A 16,023-nucleotide genomic window follows, 5' to 3' on the forward strand; every position below is an offset into this window, starting at 1 on the left:
TTGCAAATGCTTCTCGCACCAACTGAGAGAAGAAAGAGAGCCCAAGCAGAGAGGAAGGGAGAAAGAAAGGAGAGTGAGGGAGAAAAGAGAGCAGAGAATTCTCTAAGAGAGAAAAATCAGTGAGCCAGAGAGATTGTAAACACTAAAGTTGTAGCCCTATTATTTTACATAGTGGAAAAGTTACTAATGCTCATCTCCGAGGACGTAGGCATGACCGAACCTCATTAAATATTGTGTCTCATTTACTTTACGTACAGCTCAATATTCCCCCATATACAGTTCATTTTACAACAATAATGACAGAAAGTGAAAGAAAATGCACCAAAATACCCTAGCCTATCTCCACACCCTTCCGCTCAGCACCAAGTAAAACTTCATATTTGGTGGTCTCTGCCTCCTCCCCTACCCCAATCTCTTCTCATTTTCCCTCCACTCACTTATTTTTCAACGTACAAAATAAAACTTCTTATTTCTATTGCATACTGTTTGGAGAAGCACATCTAAGTTCGCAAGATCAACTGGATCCTTGATTTATAAATAGTTGATCCATTGAACTTCAAGCACCGAGATGGGGCGAAATTTTGTTTTTAGGCATTGCCAATACACAAGACTCTTATCTGCTAAATAAGTCAGCGTTCTATATTCCTCACTGCATTATTTTCTTTTACTGCAATTTAGTTTAATATATTGTTCTGTATTTAGTTTACTGCATTAATATAGTGATTCTAATTATACAAGTCATTTACTGATAGCTCCTAACAATGGCTACTTGAGGAAAACATTGTCGCGAGTCAAGCTATTCGGGACCGATGAGAATTGAGTTTCGAGGCGCTGCCTGTGTTATAAACTCTTTTGTTATTTTCTTGTTTTGATTTTGACACTTTGTTGAAAGTTGAAAATGACAGCTGAGATTATCCCTCAAAAACAAACGTCTAATGTTACACAAGTTGAGTGTTCAAATCAAAATCTTTCACTTCAATTATTCTACTTCTTAAATTGTACCTGGCTCTGCTTTAAGCCCATGCATCATCCAGGAATCATCACTAACATGACATCACAACATCAAGTTCATACATAAAAAGATAATTTGTCTGATAAGATTCATTACATACATCATAAAAACCATCAAGTTCATACATAACAAGATTCATTCACGTAGCAAATATATAATTATAATATATTAACATGTGATGGCTACTTTTTGCCTCCTTTCTTCTTGGGTTTCTTGTTCCTGCCCTTTTTCTTCCCCTTGTTTCCAGTTTCATTACTGCCACATTGGGATCCAGAAGCGACATCCTCTGCTTGCTTAGACTTTGGATTTGACTCTTTGGATATGCAACTTTCCTCACCTGTATTGTGGCTGTCTCTGCCACCGGCAGCTTCATCACCAGTCTCTAAAGGTTCCACCGCAGCAGAGTTGGATGTCAACTAATATGACATGAATTATCACCTCCTGCTTCAACAGATGTAGCTTGGGAAACTTGTTGGACAGGTGGTTGTTTAGGAAACAATTTTCTCAGTATGTAATCCCTGGAATGGTTGGCCTTCATGTCAACAAAGATGACATCTGAACATAAGAACCTTGAACAATCGGACCCGAAACTTGCAATTACCAAAGTATTACCAATCTTCTGAAAAGCTGCAGCCAGCAGCTTCACATTTATATTAAGAGTTTTGCGTCTCCTCCCTCTCTTAAGGGCATCATAAAATGCCCTCGGCAGCTGCTCAGTGATATAGTCCCTTCCCAGCAAATCATAGAGTTCATCTAGACCCATGCCAAAATTCAAATAAACCAAGCATAACACAACAACAAATCGCAACATGAGTTGAGAATGATAGTTGTTCCAATCTGCGTTGGTCTTTTTAATCCATTCAACCATATCCGCCTTATTAAAAACACACTCCCGAACCACATAAATCACAAAATGAAAGATGTCAATTAAAGTTGGTAGCACATCACCAACACCAACTATGGAACTTACGTTGGTATCTTCCTCTTGGTATATGAGCCACTCAACAAAGCAAGAACTTGTAGTGATAGCATAACCCTGAAAGCAAGTTGCCCAAATCAGAAGGCGCTCTACAAGGTACAAAAAGCAACCAGGTGATATGTAATCACAAACCACCCTCCAGTTTGCATTGTAAGTATCAACTAAAGCTACATACAACTTCAAAATTATAGACACCTCTCTCTGTTCTTGACTGGTGTTTCCAGGCCTAATATTCCCACAGAGATTCTCAATGAAAGCCTTCCATGGCGGGTGGCAGTCCAGTTTTACCACAAGCTTCTCGTATAGTTCACTATTATTCAGCTTACCGGACCCGAGAATAACCATTGCAAGCCTTCCAATCTGCCCAAAAGACAGCACCTTCTTTGAGCTGGTATACTCAACTATTACTTGTTTCAGCGCATTCTTTAAAGCATCAGTTCTTCTAAGAGCAATCATATTCTCCCTCAATGAATTCCTCCAATCCAAAGGAAATATATTTGCAACAACAGTATCAGTAGAAAACTTTACGCATCTCTGCAATCTCTCGGCATCTTGATTCCTTAGCTTCAAACATTTTGATTGCAAAAGATATTCTGAGATCTCACAAATATGGGTAAGACACCTGCTTTGGCAGAACACTGCATCATCAGCATTTTTTATTAGAAGAAACTTGTAAAGATTTTCAAGCTTCTCCAAAACTTCCAAGCCAACAGAAAGCATTTCTGAACTCCAATAACTACGAGCAGCTGAGACAAGCTGGTGAACATTAATGGAGACCAACTTCCCATAATTTCTAAAATGTCTTTCGTCCAGACCTCGAACCCAATCAGCATCAGAGACGAGTAAAACATAGACTGGAGTAAGATTATGATACAACCTCCACACTCCCAAGTAATCCACACAAAGCTCTTCGTACCTTCTGTAATCATTAACATCTCGGTTTTCAAGGCATCCGAGATATTTGATTATGAAAGCAATTTTATCCTTCCAAAAAATCCAGAAATATATCAGTGAATCTATAGATACCTGATTTTCAGATATTCTGCCTTCTGAACACATTATCAGATTACCATCAACCAAATCCTTTTCCCACACATATTTATCGGCGGATAAAGAAATATGAGCATCCAACATTTTTCGAGCAGATAATAATTCAACTCTCTTATGCCTCTGACAAACATTCATATAATTTTTTATCAAAGCCAAGTTACTCTGCTCATTTAACAAAATGTCAACCTCAGTGCAAACAAGCTCATAAAAGCTTTCTGTTTCATTCTTGGCAAATGACTTGCTTTTGATAAAAGCTCCTCCTTTTGTGAAAACTGTTGTATGGGCCAGCCCTTTCTGCCATATGACCAAAGAGAGTTTGCAAACACATAGAATAGAATGTGTGATGACGCTTCTCTGAACTTGCCTGCCTTTCCAAGGAAATCAGCTTCAAGTAGAATGTCGCCTTTCATCTTTGCAATTTCTGCAGCTTCAAGATAGTTTCCAAATTCTTCTTCCAACAAAAGAAGCTCATCAAGGAGACCCAACTTCTTCAAAAAGTTCCGCATCAAAATAATAGAATGAAACTCTTTAACAAAGTTCATCATGGATCTGTGCTCTGTCAACTCATAATAGTGGGATGCGCAGCTCTCCAGATATTCTTGTTCAATTTCATCCATTCCTTCACCTCTTCTAGCCACAACACAGTCCTCTATTGCATGCTTTTTCCAATACTTGATGTATTGCAAACCCATTTCAAACAGTTTTCCTTTGGCACAAGCAGTGAGACACTCGGAGAAAAAATTGCCCCTGGCATACACATCCGCAGAATCTTTATAGCATCCTGCTAGAGAAAAACATTCTCCAGCTCTTTCCAGATCAGGCACGCCATATTTATCCAAATAAATCCTAGCTGTACCAATAAAGTTCAGATGTTTCGACATTAAGTGGAAGTACATTGTATTACAGCAGGGGTGCAAGATTGTAAATGATGGTGAAATAAAATCTAGTACTTGAGACAAGAAATACGGGCTAAAGATAATAGATGTTGATAAGTAGTTATACCTGCTCTTTCATATTCGCCTAAATCAGAAAAGCATATGGCAACGGAATCTGCCTTGCCTATAGCATCGAATATTTCAGCAGCTTCCCAAAGAATGGAATTGGCCTTTTTAGGATTTGAAGTTCGCATACGGTCAGCAATAGCTTTAAGGCCGGTTGCCTTGGACCTTTTTTCCCAATATGTATCACCAGCTCTCTCGAAGCATATTGTGGCCATTTCATAGCTATGTTCGTGATATAGCTGCAAGTAACAGTATGATGCTTGTAATGCAAGAAGGATTATAATGATGATGACAATAAAAATAATATGAATTAAACAATACTACAACTAAATGCTTCAATTTTTATCGCTTCTTTTCATCATCACTATTCATCTTATTTGTTACAAGGAGAAAATTATGCAAACCTTAATTCCCCGTGATTTCCACTCCTCTGGCCTGCTTGCAACTTGCATTGCCTGTACAAGTGAATCATCCAGTTGCCTAACTTGTACAAGACATTTCTTCTTCCAATAGTCAAACATCGGTTTGGAGAGCTCTTCTACATTCTCACAAACCCACAATCTCTGTCTCGTACGAGTAACAGCAACATATAATTGCTTCAATTCAGAGCATAGGATGTTGTGTTTAGATTCATTGAAACTTGGAAAGCACTTTGGTAATGTTGAGTCAAGTAAATCTCGTTCCTTCATGTAATCATATATGACTCTCCATTGGTTTTTCAGTGGTGATGAGCCAAAAAAGTTGTACAAGAGTACGTCCTATAAAAGGGACATGAATGTTACGAATGGATAGAATCAAAACTTTTAAAATATAGTAAACATTTAACAGACTGAATGTATTATGATTCAATATACAGCAGTAAACCATGACTTTCTAATGTGAAGGCAGTATCTAACTGGATTCCGTTGGGAAAACTAACTACAAAAAAATTTGCAAGGGAAAAGGAGAAAATATCAGATCATGCTACTGTGTGATAATAGCTTCTCTAACTCTAAGGCTTTAGAAAAACAAAGAAATAAGTAAATAAATATTGTAATCACCTGGAACTCAAGGCCCTTGCACTCCACAATGGTGAGGACAAGAGCATGCCTCCCAACAAGCATGGAAACTTCTTTCTTAGCACCATCATCTCGCACCAAAATAACCTGCTCTGCACCAAAGCCAACTATATTTCCAATACCAGTTCCACTATTTCCAAATATTTTTATGATTGCATTCTCATTTTCTCCAGATTCAAGCAAAACTGGAGCTTCCCCATAAATAAGACTGGTTTCAGGGTCTAAAACATCAATAGAGTGAGGAAAAAACCGATAAATGAGTTCAATAATGCTCTGTGATAACTTTACTATACCAGCATGGGTACGGAAATTTTGAGTCAAATGAAACATTTTTGAAATTTGTCCCTTTTCTTTTCTTTCTTCAAGCTTGTTGCTTCTGGATTCCAACACAAACTTCTTGTGGAACAAATGTCGTATATCTTGGAACCTAAAATCAATACCTCTTGCAATTGTTTGCGCTGTATCACCAGAAAAAATAAATCCCTCTTCAATATTGATGCACATATGTTTAAACAGAGCAATTTGACTCATTGTGAGATCTTGAACCTCATCGATATAAACAAAGTCCATTTGATCACCCCCATATTTTTCATGCCTGAGACGACGGTGAAGATCAATTACAAAATCAGCCAGATCAAATTCACCATTTTTCATCTTCATTTTTTCATAAGCCTGAAATATATCGTATATTACTTCTCTCTTTTGCTTGCTTAAATTGGAACCCCGGCTCTCTGAAAATCGAACATAGTCCTCGCGATTGAGTTTACCATCACCTGCTTCCATAGCTTCCAAACCACCTTTAATATGAGATATTATCTCTGTAAAGACTCTTGAAGCATCGAGCTTCTTTGTTAATTGGATATTAAAATGGGGCCAGTAAGATGAACTGAATCTCTCATACTTCACCTCCTTTGTCCTTATGAAGGTCTGCAAAGCAACTGATCTTGAACTTTGCAAGTGACCGTGTGTAAGTTTTGTTGCATCAAGGAATCTTTCAAAGTATGAGTTCCCCAGTGTTCCATCAAGCATCATCAAGAACTTATGGAATGTTATGATAAGAGGGTAAGAATTGGGAGGAATATCATGAAATGAATCCTTGATATCCTTGAATTGGGCTTCCTCCTCATCAAAATCAGTGTTATCAATCAAACTCTTTTCAGTTGAATCACTTCCACCACATGCAAAACTGCGAATATTTAAAAGTTAGCAACTTGTGGAACAAGAAAGAAAATTTTGCTTGAGCAAATAAAGATTCCTAATGTATCCTTCAAGAATAATATTGTATCATGATTCCCAATCGAATACCCTGCAACTGAACAAAAGAAAATAAAAATGCAGTATCTTTTAGTTGAATAATCCACATACCTTTTTAAGTTTAAAACATGTTGCTTGATGGCAAAACACAGTTTAGGACTCACGGTCACAAAAAGTTGGTGTAGAGTTCTTCCCTTAGTAGCTGAAGTACTCTGCTCAACCATGCTATTTTGACTACTAAGGCATCCTTGCACTGCCAATTGGTAACGTTGTTCATTCTGAAACAATTTCATGGTTAAAACCGTGGTCTTACCTGTTCCTGACCGTCCAACTATAAAGCTACTTTTACGATAAAGAATAATCTCCATTTCCTGGTCTGTAACTTCGAATGGAAGATCCAACTCTCTACCCTCATGGTCAGAAAGCAAGTGGTTTACTACACCAGATGACAAGGAGTAAAATTTCATGAGCTGCAAACTCCCGCTGACCTGTGCATTCTCAACATAACTTCTACCGTCAGAATTGTTATCACCAACTAAATCACTCTGGTTTTCAGTGATGCTAAGATCCTTGAACCGGACAATGTCCAAAGAGGGTGGCCAGCTCCTGGGAACTTCCAAATTACTGGTCACAAATGACAAAGAAATGTAAAAATTTGAATTTCAAAACATGAAGAAGTATTTATACCTTTATATCCAAAAGGAATCAATCCATATTATATATTCAAGTATGTTCAAAAGAATACACGAGAATGCAAACAACATACCCCTCAATTAATTTCTCCTTGCACCGATTGATAAAATCATCTGTATATCTTTTCAAAATATTCTCTAGACGTTTTACCAATTTTGGAATATCCCTTAGAGGCAATATGTCCCAAATCTTCAATATTTGAATGTATTTCACATCCTTTGCAATGTCAGTTGTGCAAACAATGTATAGACCTTCAACCTTATATTGCCTCAAGATTGGAGAAGAGCTTCCACAAACATTTGGCTTCCTAGATCTCCAACCAGAGGAAAGCTTCAACAGAAGATATAATACAGACTTCTTCAAACTGACTGACTTCAGCTTTTTGAATGACTTCAGAAAGTTATCACTGAAAAGTACCTAAAAATAATGTATTGGGGGAAGAAAAAAAAATTATAAAATGAAATAAAAAAGCTATGTATGTATTTAATAGAAAGTCCAACATCAGATCAAATATTGAAAAGTTCGAGAACAGGAAGTTCTTGGAAGAAAAAAAAAATCATAAATAACTACCTACAGATTACCTTCCATCTAGAACTTCTAAAACATATGCTGTCAGAATTAAGCAAATCATCCAATTGGTCGAACTCTTTCTTCACCTCTATTATGGTCCCAGCCAAATCCTTGTCTTCATCAGCATTAAAGAAGCATTGACGACGTTTGGCATCAAGGACCAAGTCCTTCCAAACAGATTCCCTATCAGATAGAGTTCTTTCATATCCCAGAATCCAAAGGCAATGCCTAAAGTCATTAGAGAAGAGTAGTTATTTTAACCAAACTTATCAACAATGATGCAAAAAGATACAACATAAAACCATACCTAGCCCTTGTAAGAGCGACATTAACTCTTTGCCGTTTTGATATAAAATCAATGGATTGACGAATAGTAGATCGTACGGTGGACACAATAATTATGTCATCTTCCCCACCCTGGAACCCATCAACCGTCTTCACCTTCACTGTAAAGCCATCAATCTTGTCATACTTAAGTGGAAGTTTGTCCTGAACTGCAACTACTTGAGCAGCATACGGTGATACCACCCCAATACTGAGTTTCTGTTTTGAAACAATCCATTCTGTATACAAACAGGAATTTTCAGTATTATACAAACCACAAAAAAAATTATGCAGAGAAAAATTACAAAGATTTTAACATTTCTTACAGTTCAATCAAGCTTACAAGCATATAAAATAAGAGTTTTTCTATTTAAACCCCACATTTTTTTTTGTTCACCCCAATATTTAAATCATTAATCTCTTAAGTTTTATTATTGTGTAAAAGGACAAAAACGGTCATCCAACTTAACACTTAACCCTAGTACATCTATACACACACCTCACCACTCTTCATATTAAGTTTTAGAAAAACACAAATTGCTTTACACCCTATTGCCATATTACTCATCTCTTTCAATCCAAGAAACCTACTACACACTCTCATCTTCTCTTCACAAACCCTAAATACCGTATGCAAATAGTGGCTTGTGGGTCGTCAATTAAAGTATGTAATGTGAGAAGTCGCCATCAGGAAGACCACCTGCTGATTTCCCCAAGCAAACTTCTGAATTTTGTGCAAGAATTTGATCTGGGCTCCTCAAGGAAGGTAAAGACTATGAGTCTCTCTATTTGACAATAAGTAATGATAGCTAGAATTAGTTATTAATCACTAAGCTTCAAAGTAGAGTGGTGAGGGACAAGATAGCGGTGTGGGGTTGATGAGGTTTTTTGTTTGTCTTTTTTTGTTTTTTTTGTTATGCTCGGTGTGTATTAGAAGTTGGGGTGAACAAAGAAAAGTGCGGGGTTTAAATAGAAAAAAACTTTTAATTAAACCACATGGAAATCAAAATCATTGAAAACATTGAATTGAGAACATGAACATGACTCAGCAGCTAGACATATGTACATACCTTTGTACAGCTTCCGCAGTATTTTCAGAATAATAGCAACCTCGACCATATTCTTTCTACTACGTCCATCCTCATCCTTCTCCTCTCTTCCACCAATTACATTTATAAAAGAAAAGGGACCGAACATTGACCCTGGGAGATAGTGTTTCTCATGGCTTCTTTTTTTAACATTTGGAGCGTCTAGGATCTGGTTGTCATAGAAATTTGAATTTGGGAACAAACTTATTGAGGGATGCATTCTGTATTGCATATTAAGAAGGTGTTTTGAATGGCCCATTGAGCTCAACCTCTCAAACAAGCTTCTTGAAAAACCAGCCGCAACAGAAACCTATGGAAGAAAACAAGTTAGGTATAAGCGCAAAGGAATAGGAAGTGGAATGAAAAATTGCAATAAGAGAAACAAAGGATATATATATATATATATAGACACATGTATGACCAAGTACTATCAACGTACATTGCTGTTCACCGTAGCTGGTAACTGACATTCATCACCAACAAGAACAGCATGCTTCACACCTGGAAGTTGCAGTGGTATTGTTGATTCACACTCCTTCAATTGTGCAGCTTCATCAATAACAACAATGGCCAGTGGCTCCATTGCCACTCTATGCAGCTTATATGAACTCGAGGCAGTGCAAAAAATTAAGGAAGCTCTTTGAAAACAGAATTTCATTAGAGATTTTCCATTCCCAACATTTGGAAGGTTAAGTCTACTAAGAGAATCCTGTAGAATACGTAATACTGAAAGGCATTCTTTTCTCTTCATGCACAGCCGAAATGAGTTATCTACAAATGCCTCTGGCACATCTTCAACTTCTGAACAAGAGCAAAGGTGTTCCAATGCTTCAGAATCAAAATCACCATGCGACAATAATAATTCAATGGAATCAACTAAACCTGTGAGCGAAATCATGTTTTGGAAAGTATGTGCCGAAATGTAATTTTTGGCTATATGGGTACAGAAGGTAGAAATGCAACGTCTTAGCGGTAATGCAGTAGAAACAAATCTATCTCTGAAAAATTCAAGAAAGGATTTGCACTTCCCCTTGATAACTTCAGTGTCAGTTCTGTCTTTCATTTCACTAACACCATTATGTTCTTTCTCATTGCTCAACTCATCTTCCAAGAAAATATGGTAATGAGAAACACAATCTTCAAGAAAACCTATCATTGAAGCGAAGCAAATACTCCAACCAGTCGCTGGCCCCAAGCACTCACCTAGCCTTTTGACACGCTCATTCAAATATATATCTTCAATGTGTGGACCAACTTTGAGTCGCTCCTTATTCCCAAATAGAAGAATTTCTCCTAAAGAATTGGACTTTGCTTCAGTTACCATCTTTAGAACACAAGAAGCAACTTCAGTTATTGCAACATTTGTTGGAGCACAAATTAGAGTCCTACAGTTCATCCGTAACAGAGTAAAAAGAAGCGTCGCGGTGGTTTTAGTTTTTCCTGTTCCGGGTGCACCCCATATAAGTTGCACGGTAGACTTGGAATCACAACGCAGCATTTCAAGGCAGGCCAAAACTGCCCCAGTTTGGGACTCATTCAATCCTGATGATGAACTCTCAACTAACCACTTATCCCGAATGTCATCATTCGTTTCAGAACAGAGATAATTGTTTTTCTGAGCCTGTTAGCAAGCATAAGATTTTCAGTCACCCCAAAAATAAACGTCAGTTTCTGAAGTATAATAACAGATATTTTTGGTATGATGTGTGGTGAGTATTTCATTACATCTTGTATCATGTATGGTTCATATGCCATGAATAGGTCTCATTTTAGTCAATGCAATATGTTACGAAACCTACAGTATTGATCCTTAAGGTCTTACCACAGAATCGGTGCACAAAACTTCCTTGATAATCTTCAGATTAATCTTCAGATTTCGGGACATGTGCAATGCTTTCCATATTCTGCTATTAGGAATTAAATTCACCAGGAAAACCAAAAATAGTGATGTATGAGTGATATCTTTGGATGCCTTGACTCTAAAAAAAAGAGAAGTACTGTCAATGTCATCCTCGTCCTCATTTTCTGGGACATATGTGACTGAAACAAAAGCCCCGAAGGACCTCCCTACCCTTTGTAAATCAGAAACCGTTTCGGGATTGGCATCTGCTAAGACAATTAAAAGATCCCCTGGCAAAGTTTTGTATGGTGGGCCACGATCATTGAACCTGTTTCTCCAGCCATCAACCTTGATATTGATATTATATACATTTTCCCCATAAGGACCATAAGGATCGCATTCTTCACAACGAACAACTTCAGCAGATGGTGCTCTGTCAATGGTTTCCATACTTGAATGCACCTGTGCTCGAGTTTCTTCCAATAAAGGATATTCATAGGAAGAAAAATAATGCTTAACCGAATAAAATGATTCAGGGATTTTTTGCACCTGAAACAGTACTAATAAAGGTTCAGAGACTATGGCAAACCTGTAGATAACATTCATGAGAAAACGTTAACAAAGTGCATGAAAATACCTGGTTTTTGTAAAGATTTTCATTGAAAATGTCTTCAAACGACCAAGAAAACACAATATCAGTGAAACGATCTGTTCTAGCTTCCATCATCTCCTCTCAATTAGTCATGAACGAGGTTTACTAACGCAGTAGAAGATCTTTTAAAAGCAAACATAAAAACCACTCCCACACTTGGCTTTTCTTATACGCATTCAGAGTAAAGCATATATGCTTTGGAACCCAGTTCACAAAAACCCACTTCGATAGAGATAAAAAGAATTCGATTTCTTTGCCACGAAGCTAGTTGAGAAAGAGAAAGAAAATGATCAGTGTCCATCATAAGAGAAAAAGAAATAAGGAAAAGAGAAGTCTAGGAATCTTGTAAAGTTGTAATAGTACGAGCACTGCCATGTGTGGATAGTTCTTTTGAACTTCACCACCCCCTCCCTTGCTCATTTGACCTTTAAAAATGAAGAAGTGCATTGATCCATCATATTTGTTTTATAAAAAGTGATTCATAAATATAACATTAAAAGGCATAGTTAAAATTTGGATTAACTACAGTAAACCCTCAAACTATAGGGAGTCAAATAAAGTATGGCAGATTCTCAGACATGTATTCTTCTCTAATATGGAGGTATTTATAAGAAGGTACAAAGATTAGTTAACCCTAAATACAATAGGAAATAAATCTCAATTATAATAGGACTAAATAAATAGATAAGTAATAACCAAAAAAACCTAGCATAGTAAGGTGTTGTGAAAATGGACAAACACTTTCACTCACTCCCCTAATGATCTTGTTGTTGATGGACTTTGTGACAAACAAAATAATGGATGAATCACACACACACACTTGAGAAACCAACCAAGCACAAAGTGACACAAGAATTTATAGAGGTTCAGCAATTGCCTACATCCTCTTGGTGATCCCCTTGAGAAATTCACTAATGAAAGAATAAGTTACAACTTTGGTTTACAAGGAAACCCCCTTAGAACTCTATTCTCTCCCAAGCTCTCTTTTCTCTCTCACCCCTTGCTCAACACTTTGATACACTTGTGAACACTCTCTCTCACACTTGGTGTTTCCCTCCTTGGTGTCTAGACTACTCAAGACTCAACTCAGCTCTCTCTTGAACTGATTGCCCTCTCTCTCTTCCTCCCTTGGTGAGATAACCTCCCTTTGAACACAATAGCTCCCAGCTACTTGACAACTTTGAGATTAACCACACTTGCTATCTTGCTTCCTCTTCCCTTTAATACACAAGCCTTTAGACTTAGGAGAAGGCTCCATCTTTTCCTCTCACGTTCTCCCCTTGGTTTCCAGACTTGGACCACAACTTGGGCAGAACAAAGGCTAGGCATAGATAGCTGCAACTTCAGCCACCCTATCTAGAGCTATAGGGTAGGTACTCTTTGAAACAAGTCAACTATCCTCATTCAATGGTGCTCCAGCTTTTCCAGCACCTTGCTAGACATCCTAGAACCCATAAAACTCCTTGGAAGCTCGAGGGATTAGGTAGGAAACCGACACATGTGAAGACACCTTGAAAAACGCATGGAAAAAACAGCACAGCAACACTGGAGACCGGTCGCATATACATTGCGACCGGTCGCTGATACCTTATGGATACATTGCGACCGGTCGCGGATACCTTGCGACCGGTCGCTTTCTGCGATTTCTCCAGTCTTCGAATCTGTGTAAAAACGACCGGTCGCCCAAACCTTGCGACCAGTCGCTCACTCCTTCACTTGCATACTAAATGTGAGCCATTTTTCCAACATAAGGAACCGAGCAAATGGACGACATCGCTGCTGATCCTGAGCCTATGTTGTTTGGGTAATAAATGTGGCCTTGTCCTATTTCAGTAGTTGCATGCTCAATGAGCTCTCGCTGGAGGGTTAAGTTTGGCTCCAGAATAAGAGAGCAATACAATAGTTTTTATGGCCGATGGTCCTTGGGAAGACCTAGCCAAAAGAGAAGCTTGTTATGGTGATGAGGAGAATATAATGAAATGATGGGAAATTTATGTAGTTAGAAGTTTGTAGGGGGATTCTTGGGAATTTTAGAAGAAGAAAAAAAGATTGTTATGGTGATGAGGAAAACGTAGTGAAATGGATTGTTCCAATCTACTTCTATCATTAAGCAATACTGAACTTCACCATTGCCATTCCTGAATCATATGCCATAAACATCACTAGATGCTGTCGAAAAAATAGTTACAAACCATTAAACATCACTAGATGCTCTCGAAAAAATAGTTACAAACCATTCTAATCATACCAAGTGAACTCCTCTGCTGATTATACCATAAATATGCGTCATTACATAAATATACATCCATATGCTTCATTATATAAATGTGCTTTGATATGTTTTAGTACACGTATTGTAAGCATAGATAAGAACAAGGTCTTAAATATCGATAGTTTCGGAAATATCGGTGGTTCAAAAACACGGAAATATCGATGGAAATATCAGGAAAATATCGATATCGATAAAAATTGGATAAAAACCACGGAAATTATGATAAATACATGGAAATTTTTAATGAAACTTTAGAAGAAGTTTATTTAGTCATCATCTCACTACTACAAAAAAGGCAAAAGACGACGGGAATTCACCGTCGTGAATTTGGTTTTCAAACCGTCGTAACATCGAGCGACGTCTTTTGCAAAGTAAAACCACGACGCGAAATCACCGTCGTTGTTATGACAAATAACGTCATTAACAAAAAACAACCGACGTCTGTATACTGAAAAATGAACCAAAAAATTGTCCTGGAGAAGAATAGACGACCTATTTTATACAACACCCATCGTGTAAAAGAAGACAATACGTCTTTAAATAAATAAAATATGACGTTATTAAATCATACGACGTCCAATATATTTATATAACCGTCGTGAAATAGTATTGCCACTTCGTTTTTTCCATTAATATTGACGTGGAAATAGCGGTTAGGGTAAATCACCGTCGTTGTTATGACAAATAACGTCATTAACAAAAAACAACCGACGTCTGTATACTGAAAAATGAACCAAAAAATTGTCATGGAGAAGAATAGACGACCTATTTTATACAACATCCGTCGTGTAAAAGAATACAATACGTCTTTAAATAAATAAAATATGACGTTATTAAATCATACGACGTCCAATATATTTATATAACCGTCGTGAAATAGTATTGCCACTTCGTTTTTTCCATTAATATTGACGTGGAAATAGCGGTTAGGGTAAATCACCGTCGTTGTTGTAACAAACAACGTCATTTACAAAAAAAAACCGACGTCTGTATATTGAAAAATGAACCAAAAAATTATCATGGAGAAGAATAGACGACCTATTTTATATAAACACAGTCGTGTGTATATATATACTACATCTTTAAATAAATAAAATACGACGTTATTAATATATACTACGTCTTATATATTTACATAACCGACGTGGAAAATATGTTAGGCTCATGACTTACGACATATTTATTTCTATAAACGACGTAGTATGTGATATACAACGTCGTGATCATGTAAAAGACAGCTGTGTTTCTCTATTTATACGTCGTCTTTAGTAAAATAATAGTCGTCTAATCCATCCAAGACGTCGTCTTTTGTAACGTTCAGGTTCAATATCTGTCCTTTTAGACGTCGGTATTATTGTACTGAAGTCGTGTTATTTGTAATTACATGTCGGCTCTTTATCCTTCTCCGACGTGATATCGTTAATAACTGTTTCACAATAACGTCGTCTTTTTTCACTTTTAGACGTCGGTAAATTCAATGCCGTCGTTGAATGCTCCAAAACGTCGTTTTTTATTGACAATTTTATGACAACAGACGTATGTTTTTCACAGTTTTATAAGGACCGTCGTTTTATAATACTGAACCAGTATTTTATGTACTGATTGTTTTGTGTCCAAAACCTGCATAATGAAAGTGAAGAAAACACATTACAATTTATTACAAAATTAATGTCATACAGTACTGCTGTTTAGGGCATAAATAATTTCATAAATTACAAGAGCATCATTCAATCCATATATCTTCACACCCATCTCGAATATTTTGACTCCCAAACTCACCCACTAGTTCATCAAATGTGTCAACATTTGGCATCCCTCTAGTAAATGGCTCACACTCAATTCTCACATCACCTAAGACATCATCACCAATAACATTATCATTATATTCTCTATTAGGCGCTGATAACACTACCGACCAACCATGATGCATCGGGTTGTCAACAAAAAATACTTGTTTGACTTGAGAAGCCAAAACAAATTGGTCATTCCTATGTCCAATTTTACCCAAATCTACAAGGGTAAATCCAAGTTCATCGACTACAAGGCCGGAAGTACTATCTATCCAATCAGACCTAAAGACTGGGATTGTAAACTTTTGGTAGTCAAGGTCCCAAATTTCTTGAATGACACCATAAAAACCCATATTTGAGAGAATTTGGTTTTTATCCTTGGCACTAGCAACTTGCATGGTATGTGCAAGTAAATAAACTCCACTATTTTGAACTGTCCG

General features: G+C 37.2%; 1 protein-coding gene across 1 annotated transcript; it reads right to left on the reverse strand.

The window, feature by feature from the left end:
- Nucleotides 1-1,049: 1,049 nt before the first annotated feature.
- Nucleotides 1,050-11,802, reverse strand: LOC110764899 (uncharacterized). Its single transcript, XM_021967944.2, is given in 14 exon segments — nt 1,050-1,425; nt 1,428-3,283; nt 3,286-3,891; nt 4,044-4,281; nt 4,447-4,800; nt 5,083-6,286; nt 6,466-6,978; nt 7,121-7,464; nt 7,629-7,845; nt 7,925-8,180; nt 9,012-9,339; nt 9,469-10,650; nt 10,852-11,418; nt 11,507-11,802. Coding segments are annotated over 14 exon segments (7,983 nt in total). The 5' UTR covers nt 11,594-11,802; the 3' UTR covers nt 1,050-1,194.
- Between the last annotated feature and the right edge of the window lie 4,221 nt (nt 11,803-16,023).

This window comes from Prunus avium, chromosome 1 (assembly GCF_965620075.1).
Source record: "Prunus avium chromosome 1, drPruAviu1.hap1.1, whole genome shotgun sequence".
Classification (NCBI taxonomy): domain Eukaryota; kingdom Viridiplantae; phylum Streptophyta; class Magnoliopsida; order Rosales; family Rosaceae; genus Prunus; species Prunus avium.